Below are 24,527 nucleotides of genomic sequence, written 5' to 3' on the forward strand. Positions count from 1 at the left end.
CTGTGTAAAGCTTAAATGAGATTACATTTGACCAATTAAATAAAAAGCAGAATGTGTCTTCTAGCAAACAGTATCTGCCATAATAACATCATAACATTGTCATCTAATAGGAACAAAAGACAAGATGTGATCGTTTTACAGAATGATTTATATTTTTTACACAATATGGTACATCCCATAAAAATGCAGAGCAAGCAAAGAATTAAGTCAAACTTTTTTCTTATTTATAAACACTGAACAGAAACTCGTGCTTTTAGTCAGTACGGCAATTAACACACAGTATGCTTTCAGTTAATCACTGAATATGTATTAATCCTTTGAAGATAAATGTACATGTGAGTGTGTAAATCTTCGTTTCCCATTATGTCTACAGGTTATTACCCATCAATGTCATCCTCTCAGAACACACTTAAAACAGTTTAAGCCACTTAACATGGTTAAATCCAGCTCCACGGACAAAATCAAGACATCAGGGGGAAAGACAGAAATATTTGACCTAATTAAAATACATTATTCAAAATATATTTGCACGCATTTTCAATAATTAAGGCTTTAATGACAAACCATCCATGAGAATTTCAGGAAGCGGGAAATGTTTTTAAATAAGTCAACAAAATATTGGGCAAAAAAAAGGCAAAATTTTTCCATACCTGAAAGTCAGTAAGCTTGCTTTCTTTTATCAATTGTGCAATAGAAGTAAACACCTTTCATATATATATATATATATATATATTATAAATATATACGTACAACACACTCAACAGCGCTTTCGAGAGCACATTCAGCCTATTTTACATGATTTCCCAAGATCTCTCAACAGAAAAACTTCATTCAAGCTATACATTTTTAGTAGTATTTAAAGGTTTCCTTATTGGCTTCATTTGAAGGCGCAGCCCTAAACAGATCTAGTCGGATTCTGACAGCCGTTATCAAGAGACAGCCTTTTCTATGAGATCTCATATCGGTGAATACTAGCTGAAGATTGATGGGATGATCTGATACTTTCTCCCAGTCTCACACGTACGTTCCTGGGGCTTCAGGTCCTGAGTTTCAATCAGAAAGAAGTGTAATATTGTAAGCACGTCCTTAAGGTCCCCACAAAGAACAGTGGATCTGAACTCTGAGACCTAAAGCATTACACAGTGTGTACGTAGACAGGAAGTTGTCAGCATCGCTTTAGACGTGATATAAGAACACTCTGTTTTGGGTGGACTCTGTGCTCTAAAATGCGTGATTGATATGGGGCCTCGTATTGATTAATAGATCATATTTGCATTATATTGCATCAGGCATCTGTCCAGTGATGAGAGGAATGAGAGGTCAGCTCATTCACAGGCACAGAGGAATGGAAGAACCAGACGGATATGTAGGATATTCATCTGACCAATCGGGTCAATAGGTCACTATAACACTGGAGTCTGGTGCCCTGGATGTTTGTTGATCACATTCACGTTTTTCACTTCTGCAGGACCAAGCAGCTTAGCAGTAGCCCTCACAAACCTCTTTCTGCACCTCTTATGAGATGAAGCTGAACAACAGGTGGGCGACTATTGTGAACTACAAGCGAGAGGAACAGAACAGCAGCTGTATTCGTTCAATGTGAAATTAGACAAACACCAAAATGATTCCTGAAGATAAAGCTGTGGTTGGTTGCACCCGAGTAATCTCGGTTGGGAAGGGATAAAGCCAAATATTGGCAGCTGATTAGAAGTAAATAAAGGTAAAAGTGCCCACAGAGATAAAACGGAACTTTCGGACCCACTTTATATTAAGTGGCCTTAACTACTATGTACTTACATTTTAATTAATAATTTAGTACAATGTACTTATTGTGTACATACATGTTTTTACATTGTACTTGTATTTAAAAAAAAACCGACATGTAATTACATCTGTATTTAATTTCTGTAATTACATTTATAATTACACTGTTGAACCATACTTTACACCTTAACCCACCCTTAAACTTACCCATACCTCCAACCCTCTCCCTAACCTTACCCCTATTCCACCTCAATAGCAGCAAAAGTGTTTTACAATACAATATGAACACAATAAGTACATTGTACTTATTTTTTTTATGTAAGTACATAGTAGTTAAGGCCACCTAATATAAAGTGGGACCGAACTTTCTCTTCAGATAATGAAAAGTTCAGGATTTTCTGTGTATTACGAGGGCTGCATCTCTTCGTTCTCTTCTTTATCAGGTGAATCGCTGCTTCTGTTGTCGTGAAGCCCCAGTTTTTGGAGCTCCTCCTCTGCACTGGCCAACGACGTCACCGTGACCGTGTGCTCCTCCATCTGCTTCTGGAGGCTGTCCATCTCCTGCCTGCAAGAAATGACCAGCTTTAGTTCATTTACTCAAAAAGGGCATATTGCAACAATTTTACGATGGCTTCAAAACCTGATTATGAATTTTATCGTAAGTGTCTGAAGTCTGGTAATCGTGTTGTATAACACGTGTGAGCCATTTAATTATTTTCTTGAAACAATGATACAATTTTGTCAGGAATTTAAGATGGACAGAATGTTCAAAAGTAACAAATCGTTTGTAACATTAACTCTTGCATTTTTAATTCTGATTTAATGTCATGCATTCTTGCTTGAATAAAAGATGTAATGTAAAAAAAAAACAAAAAAAAACCTGTTACTGAATAGTAGTGTATTTAATTTAATTAATCAATTAATTCTGCAGCTTGGAAATGAATACTCAGAGCCACTACAGTATATAGGTCAAATCAATAATAGGGAAAATAAATAAGTTAATGGTGTTACACATAGAAGGAGATGTGTGTAGGTCTTACTTTAGCTGTTTCAGACAGTTGTGGAGGTTATTGAGAGGCTCTTTACTGACGGATGCCGAGGGTTTCAACAGTTCGTCCAAAAGCGAAGCAGGAACAGGGCAGTCTGGGATTTTTACTGGAGTCACTGGGGTGGATTCTCCCTTTACATCAACGCGCTGGTGTGGGGACAGAAACACACTCTTCCATGCAACATCCATGTTTTCTATATTTCAGATTTAAATGTGCATTAGTCTTACCTTTCTGAGCCTGCTGTTTTTGAGGTCCTGTTTGAGCTGGTTGTTCTGCTGGAGGACGGTCTTCACACTGTTCCTCAGCTCTCCCACTTTAGCCTGCAGCATGAATTTATCCTTCCGTGTCCCGTTGAGCTCCTCCTGCACCATCTCCAGCTCCACCTTTATCCTCTACAGATCGCATCAAACAGAAAAGCCCAACATTCAGAAGAAAGGACCTATAAAACGTGTTCTGACAACAGAAGCGGAGTAGTGTATCTGACCTGAAGAGTGTCCTGCAGGGTGTCCATCTCTCTCTGGTGACACTGCTCCACCATCTCAAGCTGCTGTTTCTGAGTCTCGATCTCCCGCTGCCTCTGCTCCACCTCCCACTTCAGATCCTCCACCTGCAGAGACAGGAACAGCACATTCATGATACACACTGATTCTGAGTAACAATGAGGGGTGCTCGCAACTCTCTGTTCAGATATCAAAGATGAAGATGAAACTAACTTGTGATAGGTCTGTCATGTGATTTCTTGTGCAAAAACTGTTTTCTTAGGCACAATTTTGTACTTATCTACCCATAAAAGTTGCATATTAATACTTCAGGACAGTTACATGTACCCTTGAGGTACTACTATAAAACTTTTAGGGTTAAATAAGATTTAAGAATGTCAGATTTTTAAGAAAATGTCAATGATCTGTAAAGTGCTTTTCACAATACACACAATAAATATCTCATATGTGAACCTGAACCACAAAACCAGTCTTAAATATCAATTTTTCACAATTGTTAAGATCGGACAATATTTGGCCGAGATGCAACTATTTGAAAATCTGGAATCTGAGGGTGCAAAAAAAAAGAAAAGAAAATCTTAATACTGAGAAAATCACCTTTAAAGTTGTCCGAATGAATTCTTAGCAATGGATTTTAATAATCCAAAATGCAGTTTTGATACATTTACAGTACAAAATATCTTTATGTAACATTATCTTTACTTAATATCCTAATGATTTTTGGCATAAAAGAAAAATTGATAATTTTGACCCATACAATGTATTTCTAGCTATTTCTGCAAATACACCCCAGAGACTTAAGACTGCTTTTGTGCTCCAGGGTCATATATTATGCTGTGTTCACAGGAAACGCGAATAGAGCATCTGGCATGAATTATTTCAATGTTAAGTCGATGTAAAGACGTGTTTACGCGTATCTGGAGGTCTGAGGCGTTTAGCGCGGCACTGTAAACGCGAATCATGTGTTTGTCACGAATACGCGTCTGATGCCTGATTTGAAAAATGTGAACTTTGGCGTCAATTCGCTCCGCGTTAACCAATCAGGATCCTGCTTAGGAGTAACTCGTTCAACATGGAGGAACGACTGATGTGGTCAGTGAGCAGTCAGTCGGAGCTTTATGACACAAGTATCAAACCCAAGTTCATATTTCAGGAATAAAAAGGACCTCGCTTGGAAGAGTGTGTTGTAAATACACATTTAACTTTTGAGTCACGTACACGTTTACAACTATTTTCTCCCTAATATAGCCTACAGCTACTTTTCACTAACAAGGTCATGTATTTATTCAGAGGAAGTGTGCAGGAAAAAGTGGAAAAGACCCGAGTGCTCGATCTACATCAGGCATCTTGCAAACAGACAATCATCTAGCACTTGCCCCTCCCACAAGAAATGGATTTCACCTTGGACGCACGTCAACTTCGCTTCAAACTTTTGCTTTCTATGCGCGTCTATTTCGCTCTAGATGCGCGAATGCATTCAAAATGTTCAAGCGGCAAACTAGACATGGTAGACGCGAATTTGACGCTCTATTTGCGTTTGGTGTGAACACAGCTTTAGCATTTAGCAGATTAGGGCTGGGTTCAGGCTCTTAAACCTTAATACAGAATTTCAATGCATAACAGGCGAGTGTAAAGATTCAAACGGAGAGGCATTAGGTTTGTGCTGTACCTCTTGGTTAGTGAGGGGCTGTTTGCTGAGCTCATCATCAAGTTGTTTTTGAAGGATCTGGAGTTGAGCGTGAGCATCAGCTAATTCCTCCTGGAAATGAGAAACCTCTTCAGAGTGCTTCTCATCTTGAGCCCTGCCAAACAGAGACAAATCTCTCACAAAACACACCAAGACAATCTGAGGAGTCACAAGCATCGGCTCTTTAAAGTTCCCAGGCAGAGAAGTGACTTACGCAAGCGTTTGAGCCTCGGTCTGCAGGCTCCTGATGAGCTCCTCTTTGGCCTGCAGATCTTTCTTGATCTCGCTGAGTTCCAGCATGGCTGCTCTGTAATGCCTGCGGTTATGGGCTGCCTCCAGCTTGGCCTCCGCCACCTGAACAAAGCGTACAGACACACAGGTCACATGCTAGCAGGTAACAAAATAAACCAAAGCCTTTGGTAGTTCTAAAGGGGAACTGGATACGCCTTGCAGCTGTCAAACCATGTATTAACCTGCTCGGTCAGATCCTTGACTTTTATTTTCTCTTTCTCCAGAGCAGCCTGCAGCGTCTGCACCATCTGTCTCATCTGCTGGTCCTCTTCTTCTTTACGCTTTAACACTGCCTGAACCTGAAGTGAAGGATTACTGAGATGTTAAAACAACCCTCTTAAAAAAAACACAAATTAAAGAACAGTTTTGTGAATCTGAGAGGTTGCTATGACGTGTAGCATCACACCTGTAAGTTGAGCTGGACGAGATCTGCTTCTCGCTTTGCCAATGCAGCCTCCAGAATATTGGCATGTTCCCGCAATGCACCATGGGATTTCCCAAGCCCGGAGAGCTTCCCTTTCTCATGCTCTAGCTCAAGCACAAGCTTCTTATTAGCATCCTCCAGGCGACGAATTCTCTTCTTAAAATTTCTTGACTCTTGAAGCTGTGGGGGGAGAAATAAACTATTTAAACAAAACTTATCAGTGAAATTAAATGAATAAATCAGTTTATCAAATTATTGAACAGAATTACTGTATTTAGTATCGTAGAAAATGTACATGTACACTATCATTCAAAAGGTATGCACTGATTAAGATATATTTTTAAGAAATTAATATTTATCTTCAGCAGATGCATCAAATGCATCAAATTGATTAAAAGTCACAGTAAAGAAAAAAAAAAATCTAATTTCACATAAACACTGATCAAAGGGTTCTCATATGAAAATTAAAAAATTAAATTTTCCACAAAATTAAGCAGCACAACGGTTTTCATCATTGATAATAATAAGAAATTTTTTATGAGCTGAAAATTAGCATAATAGAATGATTAATGAAGACTGGTGTAATGCTGCTGAAAATTCAGCTTTGTCACTAAAAGAATACATTACATATTTAATCATAAGAATATTTTATGTTTTTCCATTAAATAAATGCAGACTTGGTCACCATTAAGAGACTTCTTTCAAAAATCGTACAAAATAATTTTCTGACCTCAGAAAATGATGTGCATGTAAACATGTTAATAAATAATAAACCATATAATTTGCTATTTTGATTCAATTGTGTCCTATGCAGCATTAATGAGTTTTTCCTCACCTCGTCTTCCAGTTCCAGCACTTTCTCCTGATATTCCTCCAGCTCAGTGCTAGTGAGGGTGATGACCTCCTGCAGCTCTTTCTCCAGCATGGCTTTACTCTGGCTCACTGCCTTCAGCTCTCCCTGCAGGGACTCCACCTTGATCTGAAGCAATAACAACCAATACACACCAACTCGTTATTGAAGTTATATAAGAATTACAATCAAACGTTTATGGTATTTATGCATCTCTTTTAACTTTTAGTATGGACATTGCAGACCATCAGTAGCAGTTTACCTGAAGTTCTTGGCTATTTCCACCCTCTGAAACCTGATTTCTGAGTTTGACAAGTTCAGCTTCAGCGGTCTCTTTGGCGGCGAGGGCTTCCTGCAGCCTGCGACTCAGAATGCCAACTGCATTCTCATAGGCCTTATGCTTGGCCTTCATCTCCTTCTGTGCACTGGTCAAATCAGTGCCTATACGCTTCATCCTCACCTTCTGCTCAGAGATAGCCCTGGAAGAGGAAAGAACAGCACATGACAGTCATTTTTTGGCGTCTACTTCACTATCAGTTGTTCCACTTGTAAAAAATGCATCCCATTTCTCAGTGATTTCATTCTGAGATGCAAGATCACAAGCAAACACGCACTATTGTCTATACGTCACATAATATTCCTGAACACTGTGGAAACCCTTATAGCAGGAGAGGCGGTGTGATTGTTACTCACTTTCTGGCTTCATCTTGCATTTGATCGATCCTCTTCCTCAGATTTTCATTCTCTTCGGTCACTGCTGCCAGCTGGCTCTGGTCAAACTGAAGGGACTGAAGCAACAAAAGGGAGAGAGTATAAATGCTATACACTACTGTTCATCAATGAATTTTAAAGTTTAAAAGAACAGCAATTTAAATTATCATTTTTTTTGCAACATCATAGCTGTCTTTACTCTCACTTTTGGATTAATTTAATGGTCCTTGCTGAATAAATATATTTACTTTTTTTATTTTTTTTTAGTAATGCTTTCGGTGTTTACCTGCAGTTGAGAGTCAAGTTGGTCTCTCTCTGTCTGTACGGATTGTAAATGGGCTTCCAGACCGTTCATTTGCTGCTGGACTCTCACCACTTCCTTCTGCAGGCGAGTCTGTTCCTGTTCTGCGCTCTTCTTTTCTCCCTCCATTTTTAACAGCTCCTGCTTCAGGTCCTTCACTTCTGCCACCAGCCGCTTTTTAGAAGCCTTCAGCTCAGAGATCAACTGTTCTTTGGAGCTGGCATCTCTCCTGTAAGCTTCAACCATCACCTGCAATAAAGAGCAGACACTTCTACCAATTGCATTTTGATTGGCCGATTCTGTTGATTCGATTGCATTAGGTGTATATTTTTTGGTGGTAGAAACTCGTCATAACTAGTCTTTTCCATCAGTAGACAAGTATTTAACGCCTTACTGAAATCAAAAAGGCCAAATGGAAATTCCTATGTTAAAGAAAAAATATATAACACAGACTATATAACGAGAAAACTAGATTCTATACACTTTAAGGTACTGAGATCTTACCTTTTGCTGCATGAACTGCTCTTTCAGTTTCTGTGCTTGTTTTTTGAGGTTGCCATTCTCTTGCTGGAGAGCTTCAATCTTGTGGAGAGAAAGAAAAAATTGCAATCTGAACCCATTCTAACGTTCTTTGTGCTTCGCTCATTTCTAAACCTCTCACCTGGGTTGATTTAACCTGCACTTCCTGCCTAAGCTGGTCAAGAGTGTCTGACGCCACCAGCACTTCCTCTCCAAGCCTTTCCGCTCCTTCATCAAGTTCGCTCTTATCAGCCCGTGCCGCCTGCAGAGCAACTTCCAGCACTATTTTCTCATTTTGGAGAAACTGTAGTGTTTCCTCTTTAGCGGTGTTGTCAGTTTGTAGCTCCTCCAGCTGGGTCTGGAGCTCCTGGTAACGTGCTTCCAGCTGATTAAGGGTCTGTTCTTTGGTTTGGAGGGTCTCCTGAGTATTCGTGAGCTGCTTCATCAGCTCAAGGTGCTCATGCTGAAGCAATTGCACCTGGGCGTCTTTTTGGGAGAGAATGAGTTTGACCTGAAATGAGAAGAATCATTTGGGGGATGCTTATATTCCAGTAAACATATTACAAAAATGTCCCTGTGGAGCAACATGTGATTGAGGACCACAACAGTGATGGGTTTGAACCTACAACTCTTTAATAACAGGATGAGATCTTGAATACAAGAACACATCACAAGAGACAAATGGGGAAGTGTGTGCGAGCATTTCGTTACCTGATCTAGCTCTCTCTCCAGTGTTGTGGCTGTGTTGGCGAGTTTGAGAAGATGCTCTCGCTCCTCCTCAAACTCTTCCAGTTTGTGCTGAAGATCTTCCTCCACCATTGACTTAGCCTCCTGGATTTGATGGATGGCCGCTTCTTGAGTCAACATGTCTACCTAGATAGCAATCAGTAAATTAATACTATTATTGTGCACAATTAACTTATTCACTAAAGTAAAAATATATATTTGTGAAAGCACACTAAACTGGGGTGCGTTTCCCATTGAATGACGTAACTTGCTGATTAACCACAATTATACACTGCATTGTTGTGGAAACAAACTACCATGTTTCAGGTAATTGTGCCAAACCTCTATACTTTGTAGCTGGACAGCAATCCGTTCCTTCTCTTTTATAGACTGATGTTTCGTCTCTGTGAGTTTGTGAGACAGGGTAACGTTCTCCATCTTTAGATTTTCCATCACTCCGATCTGAGTCATCTGACCCGTCTGAAAGCAAATATTCAAACAAATACACACTACAGATGGCCATTTTGCATTTGAATCTTTCTGATAAACATAGGTTTCTGAATACATACATTATCACAAGGTTTAGGGTCAGTAAGATTTACTTTTTGAAAGAAACAGCTGCTTTTACTCAGATGGATGCGTCTAATGAATGACTATATTTATAATGTAACAAAATAAAAAATAAATGTTCTTTCTATTCTTTCAATATTGAAAATACAAAAATATTAAAGAGCACAATCACTTTCAGAATTTATAATACTGAGAAATGTTTCTTGAGCAGTAAATCAGCATTAGAATGATTCCTGTAAAGATCATGTTCCATGAAGATATTTTGTACATTTCCTGCTGTAAATATATCAAAACTTAATTTTTGGTTAGTAATATGCATTGCTAAGAATTAATTTGGACAACTTTAAAGTTGATTTTCTATAAATATTGTCCTCCTAACAAACCATACATCAATGGAAAGTGACCCTGGACTACAAAACCAGTCACAAGGGTCAATTGTTTTTTTATTCAGATACACCATCTGAAAACTGATTAAATAAGCTCTCCAGAGATGTATGGTTTATTAGGATCTGACAATATTTGGCTGAGATGCAACTATTTAAAAATCTGGAATCTGAGGATGCAAAAAAATCTAAATATTAAGAAAATCACCTGTGAAGTTGTCTAAATGAATTCTTAGCGATGCATATTACTAATTCAAAATGAAATTTTGATATATTTATATTTATTTTGTTACATTATAAATATATTTACGGTAGGAAATGTACAAAGTATCTTTATGGAACATGATAATTTTGACCCATACAATGTTTCTTTGGTTATTGTTACAAATATACCCCAGAGACTGAAGACTGATTTTGTGCTCCAGGGTCAAAAATGATAGTACACATATTATGGGAAAATAAATTTACAATAAATTGCACTTCACCTACAACATCTTTGCAAGTTTTAAAATGTTTTGTGCTGGGACATTTATGAGTAATGCATGTGCAATGCATGTTCAATTTAGTGCAATGCAAATTTCAATCTATGTGCAATAAGGGGATTTCATGTGCAATACGATTTATTATTATTAGTGCTTATTTATTAATACTAGATTAGTGTGCAATATATACTATATAACTACTGGACTTATTATACACAACATTTATGTTATTGCACCTAATCATTTTTTTTTTATATATTTGATCTAAAGTACCATTTTTATTTGAATAGTCTTATATTATTATTTGTAGGTCTTATTCATTTTTAATTTATCGATGTGCATATATTTGTTTTTTTTATTTTTTACTTGTTCTTTTCTTTCTTTTTGAGAGCAATTGAAACATGGAAAGCAATTTCCCTCTGGGATTAATAAAGTTCTTTGACTTGACTTCAACTTTCTGTAAACAACATTATCTTCATGAGCTCACAGCATGACAATAGCGGGTCACAGTTACCTGCATGTCTGTCATCTCTCCCTGCAGTCGCACGCGTGCCTCCTGAGCCACGGTCAGCTGCTGCTGGTACCAGAGACGCAGCTGCTGTAGAGAGTCCACTTCTGCCTGCGAGGTCTTCAGTCTGCTCTGCAGAGCGTTCCTCTCGCTCTGGACGCGCTGAAGCTGTGTCTGTAGGCCTCCCATCAGCCGCCGCAGCTCAGAGACTAAGAGGAGAACCGCCGAATAAGAGAAAGACAGGGAAAATATTTAATAGTTCTATATATTTACTCAACATTTCTCTTCATTTTGTGAGCATGCACTCAGAAGCCCAGACTTCTGTTAATCACTCAATTGGGAATAGTTATCATTTTTTTAAACAGGCCAAATTGTTCAAACAGTAACTTCAATACTTTCCAGTGTATTGATCAGAAGGGAAATGACCATGTTAAGCATCCTGAGTAAATATATACACTGGGACTAATATCTCAGACTCAACCCTGACATTACAGTGGGTCTCGAAAGTTTGGGAACCCCTTGCAGAATCTGTGAAAATGTGAATAATAAAAAAAAAGAGAGATCATACTAAATGCATGTTATTTTTTATTTAGTACTGTCCTAAGATATTGTACATAAAAGATGTTTACATTTAGTCCACAAGACAAAACAATTGCTGATATTATTAAAGTAACCCCATTCAAAATTCAACTGTTCTTCAGAAAAAATCTTTCCAGCATCTTTGCATATTTTAACCCTTTCCAGCAGTGACTGTATGATTTTGAGATACATCTTTTCACACTGAGGACAATTGAGAGACTCAAACACAACTATTAAAAAAGGTTCAGACGTTCACTGATGCTCCAGAAAGAAACAAGATGCATTAAGATCTGGGGGGTGAAAACTTTTGGAATTTGAAGATCAAGGTAAATTGTACTTAATTTGTGTTCCGGGAAACATACAAGTATCTTCTGTTGCTTACGAAGGGCAGAACTAAATGGAAAAAAAATAAGAAACATTTGGCCATCTTCACGGTGTTCAAAAGTTTTCACCCCCCAACTCTTAATGCATCTTGTTTCCTTCTGGAGTTTCTGCAAGGGGTGCCCAAACTTTCAAGTCGCACTGTATCTACCACTTTGTCTTCACCTGTGTTGTCCTTGGTATTCAGGCTCTGCTGCATCTCCTCGACTTTGACCATGAGCCTCTGGTACTGCTCTTCAGCCAGCTGCAGGTCATTGCCCAGCGAGGCCAGGCTGGCATTCTTCCCCTCTAGATTGGCCTGGAGATCCACCATGGCCTTCTCCAGCGCAGAGCAATTGGAGCGTAACGTGAGGACTTCAGAGGTGAGGGAGCTGTGCTTCTCCTGGCTGGCCTGGGTCTGCTCCACCTGGGCCTGCAACTGAGCAGTCGCTGTAGCCAGCTGGGCCTGGAGCTCGGTCTTTTCTTTCAGAGCCTGGAAACAGAGGAAGGTTTTAGATGATCCAGGTGGTTGAACCACATTTTAAAGAAGCATGTACTTTAGAGGTACATAACAATAAATAAATAATAAACAACTGTTTAAAAGGTTGGGATTATGAAGATTTTATTTTATTTTTCTTTTGCATTAAATTGATAAAAAGTAGTAATATTATATAATTATATCAAGTTTATTATAGTAGTTTATTATAGATTACATTATAGTTTATTATAAATTATATGGGACAGTGCAGTGTATAAGACATTTATATTGTTACAAAAGATTTCAGATTTTCTATCTCTTCTATTAAACTTTTTAATTCAACAAAGAATCCTGAAAAACTGATAACATTTCAGATCTGCCATTACAGAAATATTTTTTAATGTATGATTTTTTTTTTTAAATAAACATTAAAATATTATTTTTCTTTATTTAATTTTTAATGTCATTTTTTCATAAAAAAAAAAAAAATCCATGTCAGTCGATCTCTAATAGATGTATATGTTCTGTTGGTAACAAGTAACAAATAAAGGACAAATACCTGGCCCTCTAGTATTCACTCACCTGATTGGCCTCGGAGGAAACAGACTCCAGTTGTCCTTCTAACCTCATTTTCTCTTTCAGCACTTGCAGCATCTCATCATGAGTCGCCATCACAGAACTCCCATACGACACGCTGCATACGCATAATTTCACAGTGAGGGTGTAAAGGGCTGGTTTCAAGACAGATAATGACTTGAAATGAACTATTTACTCGTACCTGCTGGAGAAGCTGTCCCTGCGACTGCGAGGCTCCACGCTGCCCTCCGTTTCCAGGTCCTGCTCTTCCATGTGCCTCTCTTCAGTGGCTGCCTGCAGGACTTCATGCAGGGATGGAAAATCGCCCATGGCTTCTGGAGCGATCTCTCTCCCTTCGACAGTATATGGAGCCTTTGGCCGGTTCACTATGGAAGCTAACATATTATATGTCCCTGTAGTAGACACGCTACTATAGGACGAGCTATCGCTGTCATTACCATCGGCTTTGAAACCTGATTCGCTTCCATCCACCTCCGAGACGTTGTCTCTGACTAGCTGAGATGATTCAGAGTGAGCGTTGGTCTCAGAACTGATTTCCGAAACGGTGGAAACTGAGCTGATGGAGGAATGCAGAGAGCTAAACGACGAGTCGGCAGATGCCGAAACTAGCCGGCCAGATGCATCGGTGCTTTTAGCGTCCGAATCCGGAGTTCTGTAGTCGGCGAGAGAGTGGATCTTGTTGGAGCGAGATGATTTGGATTTCTTCTCCTTGCTGGAAGGGATCCCCAGGCTTCCCAGTTTGGGACCACGAGGAACGCTGGTGCGCAGGAAAGAGTATTCCTTAGTCATGGCGACAGTACTTGCCCGTGGGAGACCCTCGGGATGGAGCATGAGCTCCGGGTCTAAAGTGCTAAATGGGCTGCGCTTAGGAGCGGAACGCCGGCTCTGAAAGGAACAAAGAAATGAAGATGGAATGCAATAAGAAACAGCAGCCAACACTGGACAAAAACAGAACGGTTCATCAGTAGGGCCTTTGCACCGCATAGTACTAAGAACTAGCCAACATGTGATTTCTAGAGAACCAGTTTCTCCTGGTTTCATTTGCACTGGCAGCAGGAACTCTGAAGCAGCCCACAGAAAAGTCAACAACAGGTGAAAGGAGGACGGTGTGTGTCGTGGATTTTGTGATAACGGAGATGGAAACATAAATGCACAATTTACGTGACTAAAAGTTGGGCTAAGAGACAAAATTTTCTATGACAACAAGGCTGAGAAAAAAACACGAAAGCTAAATGCCGTTATTGCTGTTTTCCATGATCATGGTGTAAATATTTTTACATGGCTTTTTAAAAATGCTGGGTAGCCGGTGTTTCCCATGAGCTTGTACTTGCATCACTGGTAGTTTTTATAGAATTGTTTTATACCCTTCTCTGAGGTAGGGGCTAATTTATTTCACCCAAATGGAATTTCTAGAACTAAATATGTTCTAGTTCCTGTGGTGTGAACACACGAAAAAGCGGGTGCTTTCACCAATAGTTCTAGGAACAACGAAAAGGTTCCTCCGGTGCTAAAGCTTTTAATGTGTAACAAAGTCTACAAATGGCAACATATAAAAACAATTACCCCAAAATGATTTTGCTCACCCTCATGTTGTTCAAATCAAGTTTGACATTCTTTTTTAAGTGGCGGTAAATCAAATAAAATAATTTAAAACAAATCAAAGCAATAATAATACACCAATCGTTCGGCATTATTGAAGTCAAACTTAGTATGATGCTTCTTCAGGTGCCATATTTAAATATAATTGAGAGCTGTGGCAGATTTAACATCTGGTCCATTTTTCAAAAAAGCTATAATATGACTTCAGAAGATATGAAATATAAGTTTTCTGTCATTTTTAGAGATTGACAATGTCCATTCAGTTTCACTGTAAGGAAATGATTTCCTTTTGAAAGTCGAATGAGGGCGAGTAAAATGATGGCAACTTTCAGTTTTCGGCCAACTATTCATTAAATGAAATATCAGTCATTTCACAGAAACTGACAGTTCTCATTTGCTGACTCACTCTCTCAGTGTGCCGCTGTACTCTGTATTGTTTGAGCTGCTCCTCCAGACGCCGACGAGCTTCCTGACGGATCTTTTCTTCATTTTCCATCTCCACAGATGGTTCTTTCGATGCTACAAGAAAGGCATGGTCAATAAAAACACTAAAACTCTTGCTACGTAAAAAAGGGCAGGTTGAAAGTTAAGATATTGTCAACCAAGCAACAAAGGATTGAACGCAAAAGGCAAGTGATTATACAAGAAAATGGTTGACGATGTCTTTTCTAGGCATAGGAACTGACAAATGGTTCCATTTTTTTAAAATACAAAAATAAATGGATTTGGCTTCACTTTACAGACGTGTTCAATGCAATCAATTGCACTGAATCAAATCATTCATAATTTCAATGCAATTAATTGCAGTTAACACTTCTTTGTATAAATGCATCTTTTGGTGGTGTAGATTTTCTAGGCTGAGTAAAGGTAAGGTTTTAAATAAATCTGTTACTAAGATGTTATTACTTTTTTGCTTCCAGAGCAAAATTACTAGAAAAATCATTGACTGTAAAAGTGGAAATGGAACCAGAATCATTCAAATGTCGTACGATTCCTATCCCTAGTCTTTCAAGAGTGAAGCTTCATGCTGGTCCTAGTACAGCAAACACCTCGTGAGCTCTGAATACAACCAATAATGAGCCATTCCAGCTGCCTTAGTCAGAAAAAGAGGAAAGCGCACTTGAGTTTCTGCGTCAGTTAGTACTTATTAGTTCAGCCAAATTTCACATCCAAGCCAAATTGACTTAAGACGCACGATGTCTTCCCAGTATTTATGCTGTTCCCAGAAAATCACCAACCAGCACAACAACCCCAGGATTGCTGTCATAAAGCAATCACAATCACAGGAGAGACTAAATAGCCTTTTATTAATTTATTAGGTGACATAATGCGATGAAGAGATTCCCACACCAAGCCAAAACATAGGAGCAGGCAAAAACAGGATTCACCAAACAGGGAGAGTTAGCCTAAATCAGCCTCAAAAGCCAAACTTGGGGAGAATTACGACACAACAGGAAGGGAAGGCGGTGATTTGAAGGGTCATCTAATATCTTGTGCTTACACAATTCAGTCTCCTGCATAGGAATACTTAGTCTGAGTGATTGCAATGCATCACCCTTGAGAACAGTGCCTTCTGCAAGAGCTGCCTCAGACTTCTCTAGGCTTTCAGGGAAAGAGGCCACACCTGGATCCAGCTGTGCACTCGGATGGGAATCGGGAAGGCGGCTGCCCGGGGATGGAGTTGCCAGAGGTGGGGTGCTGTCTCCGCAGGTCTCCTGACCCTCCACCACGGCCTCTCCGTTTGGCAACAGCTCTGCTTTGACGTGACCTAACACAAAGAAGGGATTCATACATCAAACTAAGTGTAAACTTCTAAGCCAGTGCAACATATCTATCATACAAAAGAAAACATTTTTGGGTTTATTACAATATGGACCGATTAAAATTACTGACTGGACATTCAAAAAGTCTAGGCCTAACAAATTAAGTGTTTGTGCATTTAAAATGATTAAAATTACGAAAAATGTAATCAAATACATTTATTAAAAAAGAGATGCACTTTAATTATTTTGGTAAGAATCACTCAATGCAAAAGCAATTAGTAATGCATTAAACATTTACAACACATTTAATACAGTATTATAATATAACTATTCACTGTTCGATCATGTTAGCTCAAGCCCAAAACTAATGAAACTGTAAATTGCTACCAATACAACAATTCTCTAAATAACACTGTCATTCACAGGCATATTTGTCATCCGTAATTAATTTATTCCACATAGAGAAGCGTCTGTTAATAAAATAAATAGTCCACTACCATCTTTTCATCTCATGCAAGGTGTGCATAATTTTACGGGAAAAAAATACCTTAAATTACTACTAACCCAACTGAGCCGGCTGATATTTAGGTAAAGAGGTTATGCCTAGTGCTTTTTGGTCAATGTTGTATAACCTTTAAACGTAATTAGTGACCTGAAAGTTATCTTTTGTGCAAGTCTTGCAGAACAAGTCAAACAGCCTAATCGAGCTACAGTGACAGTTTAGGAAACTGATACCAAAAGCAGGGGGACGTTTGTGGATATATCTTGAAAAAACAACAAAACTTCTTTATAAGGTAACGAATGGCACTGGAAAAAGTGGGAAGAAAAACATCTCAAAGCCAAGTGACGCAGTAAACAGCAAATTTTCACTTTGAAATCTTTCCAGGTTTTGAATGAGCACAACAAACAACTCTCAAGCACAAGCTTTACAGTAAATCCTGCACGTTTTGAGCATAATTTGTGAATGCATGAGTAAAAAATAAAACTCAGAAAGTACAAACGAACAGCCTGTGAATCCATCAGATTGCAACAGCATCCATCAAATAAATTTCATCTCCAAAGAACGCTTACCGTTAGGGATTTTCTCCATTACGAGGGATCTCTCCGGCGTCAGAGACTCTACGATATTGCTGTCTAGATCTTTCCCGTGTTGTGCGCTCGGCTGCTGAGGGTTGGCCTCCACGGAGACGGTTTCATTATTTCCATTTTCCATATTTCTTGAACCACAGATGATGCTCTAGCATCCATGAACATGAGCTGGTCTCACAAGTGCAATTTAACCTTCACTTCATGCTGTGTACACTTTGGTTAAGACAGTCCTCCTGATCCTGGAGAATGGAAACATATGATTAGTTTAACCCATCCCTACTCTGAGAAGATCAGAGTTGCTGGATGCAAAATCAAGCAACAATAAATCTATGCCAATTCATCATTTAGTCACAATGTTGATGCTTCCAACTCATCGAATGGTACAATAATTACAGGAATGTTTTGCTTGAAGCAATGTTTTGATCAAGGACACAATGCTGACACTTGTCACTGGATGTGGCACTAGCAAGTTCCCCTCAGTAAACCACAAGTTGTTTTTCTCTCTATCCTCCAAAGATTTAAAATAGCAGGCTTTGTCTTTGACACTAGACATGGACTATCCAGCAGAAGAAAGGCAAAACCAACTCACCCAATTTAAACTTTTTAACTTCGTAGTAGTTCAAACAGAAGTGGTTTCAATGACAGTCTGATCCTCGAGACAATGGGACAAAACTTGTTCCACAACTTTACCTGCCATTAGCACTCAAAAACAACAGTTTTGAAACGAACTAGTGATTATCATTTCAATGTTCAGATTTTTCTCTTTATTACATTATCATTCACCCCATCTGAAAGCATGTGTCCTCCAACCATAACCTAATGTCAATTAAACATACATGTTAAAATAGAAAAAAGTTATAAATGTATTACTTCATAAGATGCATTTTTTATTTTTATTAGATTTCAATTCTGTCAAAAATAATAGAAAAAAAAGACAAGCTCCAATAAAACCTTCATATATTACAAACAAGGTAGTTGTCTTTTATAAGGTTTCCAATGCATTTGGTTAAATATTCTTCTGTTTTAATGCATGTGTGGCATGCAAAGTTTTAGTCAACACAGATATCCATCAACACTTTAAGGTGTCAGCAATACAGTTTTATAAATGAAATAATTCATGCACTGAAGTGAATGCTTCATTTGTCAGAATTGAAAAGTGACAAGAATCTTTCTTGCACAAACTTTTATCAGTACTGTATTTCATTTTGTTCTAATACTCAGAAATCAATCAGCTTAGTGTCATTGTAGACTAGTAACTGACAAAACATCTCACTGTAACCCATTAGACTGACAATGAACACGAGACTAACTACAAAATAAAGCGATTGAACATATTTAACAGACATCTGTCATGAAACCAAAGCTGTCATGACTGTAATATCAACCCAAATATGCTTATGTTAAAAATCCCATATGGACAGATCAGGCTTTGATTAACTGTCACTTTCAGCCGAGAGAAAATATCTCTGCCTTTAAGAAAACTGAAAGCACAGCCACAAGCAAACTAATCACGATAAATAACCAACAACACGGGGACGGCGAAAAATAACGGGAGATAGTGTGTCAATCGGAGTTTATTATTATAAACCTCTGATTTGATTAGCATTAGCCTTTAGCCACATCGCGCGATATCCAAAAAGCTTTAACTGATGCGTGACACACGACCTCACTTCTGCCAAGCTAATATCACGTGAAATGGTGAGTGATTAGTGTGGTGATAAGAAGAAATGATAAAAATAATTAAGCACCAACCTCAGACGTGCTCTCGTCTTTACTACGTGGCTGTTCAGGTTCCGTCCTTCAAACAGATCCGACTCGATACATTTCCTCGCAACAATAAACGTTCCGCGTGATAAAGCGAAAACATCCAGATTTAAAATCCCTTGTGATGAATTTTAAAACCAACTAATTTCACAGTAATCACTTAATTCAGCATTATATCGTTGCATAGCTACATTAACGTATTTGCTTTTATGATATATATATATACATTATGCTGCTGTGTTTTATATATATATATATATATATATATATATATGTAAATCTGTAATTTTAAAAGGTTTCAATTCTACTAGCAAATTAAACAGAGCTGTCTCATGGTCTCTAATTGATATGCGTTTGGCCAAGCAGAAAACTCATATTTATCCCATTAGGCTTGTAAATGGAAGCCAAACAGACACTGATGTATGACAAAGCATCAGTCTTTAATTTTTTTTTCTCACAATCCTTTTACATGATTTATGATGAGTCAGCACTATAAAATGTGAAATATCAAGTGTCATCAAATGGCAAGCGTAATTTAAGGGACCCTGCTGTTTTTATCCAAAAAAAAAATAATTCTCAAAAACCAGGAATGTGGAAAATTTGCTGTTCATCAAAACACAGAATCAAAACTTAAATTCTCTAAAATATACGTTCAAAACAAAAATAAATAAATGCAAAAACAACGTCTAAGAGCCCAGATTATTGTGCATGATAAACCTCAGATGTAAATCTTGATCAGTGCTGTTTCTTGGAATTTAACTTGTGGAATGAAAACCATATTTAGTGATACAGAACCTACGTATTTCACTTATTTTTTATATACATTTAAAAAAGCATTTATTGTGCATTTTCACAACACAGGTCCCTAAACATTTAAATCCTCTTTGCTACAATCAATAGACAGTCAACCAATTTTTTTTATTTTCTTGATAACCATTTAAAACAGAAGAGGGTCACACTCATGACAGGTTGAAAGGTCCTCTAGTTACTCAGGACAGAGCTGACATTTTTTCTTTGCCAGATGCAGCCCTCCACAGAAAAAATGAGTAATTCAATAATAAATTCATGCCACGGAGAAGTCAAATGTTCCTCGTGTGACTTTATTGTAAGGAAAAGATCTCAGATACTCATTCTCCCTATCAACTCACACACAGCCCACTCTCTTACCAGACAGTGCTCATCTAGACACTCGCAATAGAACTCTTTAAAGTACAAAAGAAAAACAACCAAAGAGGTTACCCAATGTGGGAATCAATCAATAGCACAAGCCTTGTATCATAGCGCGTCGTGTAAATACACAAATACATGATGACTGGTCCACAATATGAGTAAATGAAGGGCGATATGAGAATTGGTGAATGGGACAAAAGCTCACAACATCTTAATGATTGAGAAATGGACACATTAAGAGTGGCACCAAGGTCTTGTGAAGTCGAGGCCAAAAAGAAATCAAGTGTCCAATTTTTCATTTTCAGAGTCTGTTGTAGAAAAGGGGAAAATGGCAAGTGGAGGATCCGTATGAAGCGTTCCTGGGCTCATTTCTTCTCCTCCTCGCCAGCTTTCTCCTCTTTCTTCTCTTCCTTCACCTCTTCTTTCTTGTCCCCTGAACTCTTTGTCTTGTCATCATTCACAGACAGCTCCTCCAGCTTCTCTGCCACTTTGTTAGCGCTGTTCATGCTCCCTGTGAAACAAAGTCAAAAAAGGCTCAGCTGAAGAAACACTTCATTACAAGCCTAACAAAAGATCAGGAAATAAAATTAAATGTCTGAGAAGACACGGTCACCTCCCAAGTGAACGACAAGGCAGGTTATAACGTTCTTCGTCTAATGTTACTGTCGCAGACAGAAAAAGTCTAAGGCTGGATTTGTCAGACTTAAACAGAGTGAGTCTGCATGGTAACATGGTAGAGAATTATATTAATCTTACCTTCTAAGGACTTTCTGACCTCTTCTTTGCATTCATCAAACTTCATCTTGAACTTCTGTGCATCTGCAAGACAAAGGGAACAAGTAATCATAAAATATACATTTTCAGACACCGTTTTATGCTATATACTGCACAACTATTGTCACAGTTGGCATGAAATGTAAGCTCATCTATTTTCTAAATGCATATTACTGATCTCATTGGGAATGGTTCATGCATGTATAAATGCAACTTCCAAAGGTGTCAGATTCAGCAACTAATGGACAGAACCAAGCACTCTTCTCATTATCCATTGAGTCTGGAAAAACTTTTTCATAATTGTTTTTAAGCTAAATGGCACATAGATAGTTGAACTACTTCAAAATACTTATTCTGTAAATGCTGTTCATTTCTACTCACTCTCTGCGTTGAGGAATCGAATAGCCAGCATCTCTGGTTTGGGTTTTTCATCTGCAAAGTCAGCATGTGTATTCCACACCCAGGCCCTGTCGCTGCCTGCGTTGGGCTTCAGCTCCATCAACGGCATAACTAGAGTAAGGCATTGCAATAAACCAGTCAACGAGATTGGAGACCAATTAAACAGAAGCCGAGCGGATGAAGAACTGCTGAACTCACTGTTATGATTGGCACAGATTTTGAGGGTACGGTCTCTCCTCATGAGAAGACGGATGGAACCCTTCTCTTTGTGTCGCAGGAGTTTGACGTCACCCGTCCCACGCTCCTTCCACTCTGGGGGATCATTCTCACTGGCGAAACGATACAGCTTTGCCCTCCTGCATGAAAATCACATTGAAGTAGAAATTGTCAGCAGTCAAATACAATAAAAAAAAAAAAAAAAGTTTATCATTTGCACTTTTTGAAACCATTTTTAAAACTACTCGAGCACAAGATGTGAAAAAAAACCCTCACTTTTATTTCTAGCATTTCAAAAGATGAAAGCACACGAAGTTGTCAATATGCCCATATTTTGGAGCGTTCTCAAATGCAGATGTTATGTTAATGTAAACAGTAAGGAAGGAGATGAAGGATTTATCAGTATATCACATCTGTACATTCTTTTAAAGTGACAGCTGTCTAATATACCTGCTGTGTTCTTAAAACGGTCATCAAACAAAAGAAAGAAAATCATTTACAGCTCTTGACAAACACTTTTGCTTTTTAACCTGCTGTGGCACCAAAATCGGAACCGTTAATCAATCTGGTATAATATTGTATATTGTAACAACCTTATTTGAATGCATGGTTAAAGGGGTCACTATGAACACTAACATTCAGAGATGCAAACAGGTAAGCGGGGAAAAAAAGTGAGAATACTTTACGGTTTTACATTATGTGCCCAAAACTGTAATTTAAAAAAAATAAATAAATAACATCGTTACAAACATTTTACAAAAATCAAGATTGCATATATTTGGTCAAAATCCCATGTTTTAAAAGATGAAGTGCTATGCAGGCTATTTAACACAAAATTGGCTGATTAGACTCAAAACACAAAATGATTGCTCTCTCTCTGGCTGTTCTCATAACTCAGACCTCAAATACATAAAATATAGTTTAGGAAAAAAAACACCAAGTTGCCCAAGTGGTTATCAGTCTTACTTCTCCAATACAAATAAGCCCAGTCTACCTTTTCATTGCTGAATAAAAAAAAAGTTATTACCAGATAATTTCTGTCCTATAAATGTTTCCTAATTACATCTGTATGTAAATATATCTGCACAGCTTTTAGTGACTAAGGAGTGTGATATTCTTTATACTAAAAGGAGTCATTAAAAGAGCAATAAGCCAGAAAATAGAACCTAATCTGTTAATAAGGTACTGATGGAGATGAATAAAAACCATTTCATTCATACAGAGCTCTATTATTCAATTTCTGTAATATGAAGTGAAGTGAAGTGAAGTGACATTCAGCCAAGTATGGTGACCCATACTCAGAATTTGTGCTCTGCATTTAACCCATCCGAAATGCACACACACAGAGCAGTGAACACACACACTGTGAGCACACACCCGGAGCAGTGGGCAGCCATTTATGCTGCGGCGCCCGGGAGCAGTTGGGGGTTCGATGCCTTGCTCAAGGCACCTAAGTCGTGATATTGAAAGTGGAGAGAGAACTGTTCATGCACTACCCCACCCACAATCCGTCCGGCCCGAGACTAGAACCCACAAACCCTTCGATTGGGAGTCCAACCCTCTAACCATTAGGCCACGACTTCCCCTGAATACTGTTAGAGTTGGCAATAAAATAAATATTATAGACTACTGATACATAACTAAAGAAAGTGCTTTTTCATTCGTTTTGATCATTCAAACTGTCTTCAATTACTTTAGGGCTACTAGTTTTTACTCCTCAGTATCTTTTAAAATAAGTCTTAAATCCAACATTGAGAAAGAATCAGGACAATAGCCTGGACACTACTTTTTGCCATATCACCCAAATAAGCAATGTGCCCCTTTTAGATTTAGTGACTTACATCTTGAAAAGTTTTCCTCGTCTTCCTCTAGGGTCTTGAACATCCTGCTCAGGGAGTGAGACGATGGGTTCAAAATGAGGGTCATGGTTGGAGTCCTCTACGTTGTCCGTGGGAATGCTTCATGATCATCTTGTGCCTCCTGGAGGGGAAATTATAACAGCAGTTTTTTTCTCCAATACAAATAAGCCCAGTCTACCTTTTCATTGCTGAATAAAAAAAAGTTATTACCAGATAATTTCTGTCCTATAAATGTTTCCTAATTACATCTGTATGTAAATATATCTGCACAGCTTTTAGTGACTAAGGAGTGTGATATTCTTTATACTAAAAGGAGTCATTAAAAGAGCAACAAGCCAGAAAATAGAACCTAATCTGTTAATAAGGTACTGATGAGATGAAGAAAAACATTTCATTCATATAGAGCTCTATTATTCGATTTCTGTAATATCTTCCCTGAATACTGTTAGAGTTGGCAATAAAATAAATGATAGACCACAGATACAAACGAAAAAAAGTGCTTTTTCATTCGTTTTGATCATTTAACTGTCTTCAATTACTTTAGGCTACTAGTTTTTACTCCTCAGTATCTTTTAAAATAAGTCTTAAATCCAACATGAAAAGAATCAGGACAATAGCCTGGAACACTATTTTTTGCCACATCACCCAAATAAGCAATTGTGCCCTTTTAGATTTAGTGACTTACATCTTGAAAAGTTCTTCCTCGTCTTCCTCTAGGGTCTTGACATCCTGCTCAGGGAGTGAGACGATGGGTTCAAAATGAGGGTCATGGTTGGAGTCCTCTACGTTGTCCGTGGATGCTTCATGATCATCTTGTGCCTCCTGGAGGGGGAATTATAACAGCGGTTTTGTAAAACCAGCTTAAACGGTTAGTTCACCCCAAAATGAAAATTATGTTATTAATGACTCACTCTCATGTTGTTCCAAACCCGTAAGACCTCCGTTAATCTTCTAAACACAGTTTAAGAAGATATTTTAGATTTAGTCCGAGAGCTTTCTGTCCCATCCATTTAAAGTGTGTGTACAGTATTACTGTCCATGTCCAGAAAGGTAAGAAAAACATCAAAGTATTCCATGTGACATCACAGGGTCAGTTTGAATTTGTTAAATCGTTG

General features: G+C 38.3%; 2 protein-coding genes and 1 non-coding gene across 5 annotated transcripts; all 3 read right to left on the reverse strand.

Annotated features, from left to right (window-relative positions):
• Positions 1 to 130: 130 nt before the first annotated feature.
• On the reverse strand, positions 131 to 19,067 carry LOC113048976 (golgin subfamily A member 3-like). Of its 3 annotated transcripts, XM_026210969.1 has the most exons (25): positions 18,983 to 19,067; positions 17,213 to 17,469; positions 16,003 to 16,146; positions 14,785 to 14,897; positions 12,961 to 13,664; positions 12,765 to 12,876; positions 11,891 to 12,197; positions 10,772 to 10,974; positions 9,165 to 9,302; positions 8,808 to 8,969; positions 8,239 to 8,607; positions 8,082 to 8,159; positions 7,563 to 7,826; positions 7,259 to 7,353; positions 6,828 to 7,044; positions 6,551 to 6,694; positions 5,698 to 5,895; positions 5,474 to 5,590; positions 5,215 to 5,354; positions 4,983 to 5,115; positions 3,298 to 3,420; positions 3,041 to 3,205; positions 2,805 to 2,959; positions 2,129 to 2,329; positions 131 to 1,749 (listed from the first exon to the last, which is right to left on the reverse strand). In XM_026210969.1, exons 2-24 carry the CDS (start codon positions 17,352 to 17,354, stop codon positions 2,170 to 2,172), a joined length of 4,383 nt encoding a protein of 1,460 aa, XP_026066754.1. In that variant the 5' UTR covers positions 17,355 to 17,469; positions 18,983 to 19,067; the 3' UTR covers positions 131 to 1,749; positions 2,129 to 2,169. The 3 variants fall into 3 exon arrangements, with proteins under 3 accessions (XP_026066754.1, XP_026066753.1, XP_026066752.1); XM_026210968.1 differs by lacking the exon at positions 18,983 to 19,067 and having other exon boundaries at positions 15,880 to 16,146; positions 17,213 to 17,354; XM_026210967.1 differs by lacking the exon at positions 131 to 1,749 and having other exon boundaries at positions 2,170 to 2,329; positions 15,880 to 16,146.
• An 826-nt stretch (positions 19,068 to 19,893) lies between these two features.
• On the reverse strand, positions 19,894 to 24,246 carry LOC113049935 (ran-specific GTPase-activating protein-like; the record flags this gene model as incomplete). The annotated part of the gene is made up of 5 exons (XM_026212679.1): positions 19,894 to 20,675; positions 20,921 to 20,983; positions 21,320 to 21,448; positions 21,536 to 21,693; positions 24,098 to 24,246. Coding segments are annotated over 5 exons (645 nt in total), but the record flags the coding sequence as incomplete, so codon positions are not given.
• Positions 20,810 to 20,886, reverse strand: LOC113050089 (small nucleolar RNA SNORA77). The gene has a single exon (XR_003276731.1). It is a non-coding gene; the product is annotated as a small nucleolar RNA SNORA77 (small nucleolar RNA).
• Positions 24,247 to 24,527: the final 281 nt, after the last annotated feature.

Source organism: Carassius auratus, chromosome 30 (assembly GCF_003368295.1).
Source record: "Carassius auratus strain Wakin chromosome 30, ASM336829v1, whole genome shotgun sequence".
Classification (NCBI taxonomy): domain Eukaryota; kingdom Metazoa; phylum Chordata; class Actinopteri; order Cypriniformes; family Cyprinidae; genus Carassius; species Carassius auratus.

Excerpts from the sequence above, each read along its gene's own strand:
- LOC113048976 (XM_026210968.1), bottom strand. The coding sequence starts at position 17,354 with ATGGAAAATGGAAATAATGAAACCGTCTCCGTGGAGGCCAACCCTCAG. Across the intron at positions 5,116-5,214 it reads ACCGAGGCTCAAACGCTTGC|GGCTCAAGATGAGAAGCACT; the intron begins GTAAGTCACTTC and ends TCTGTTTGGCAG. Across the intron at positions 2,330-2,804 it reads AACTGTCTGAAACAGCTAAA|GCAGGAGATGGACAGCCTCC; the intron begins GTAAGACCTACA and ends CATTTCTTGCAG.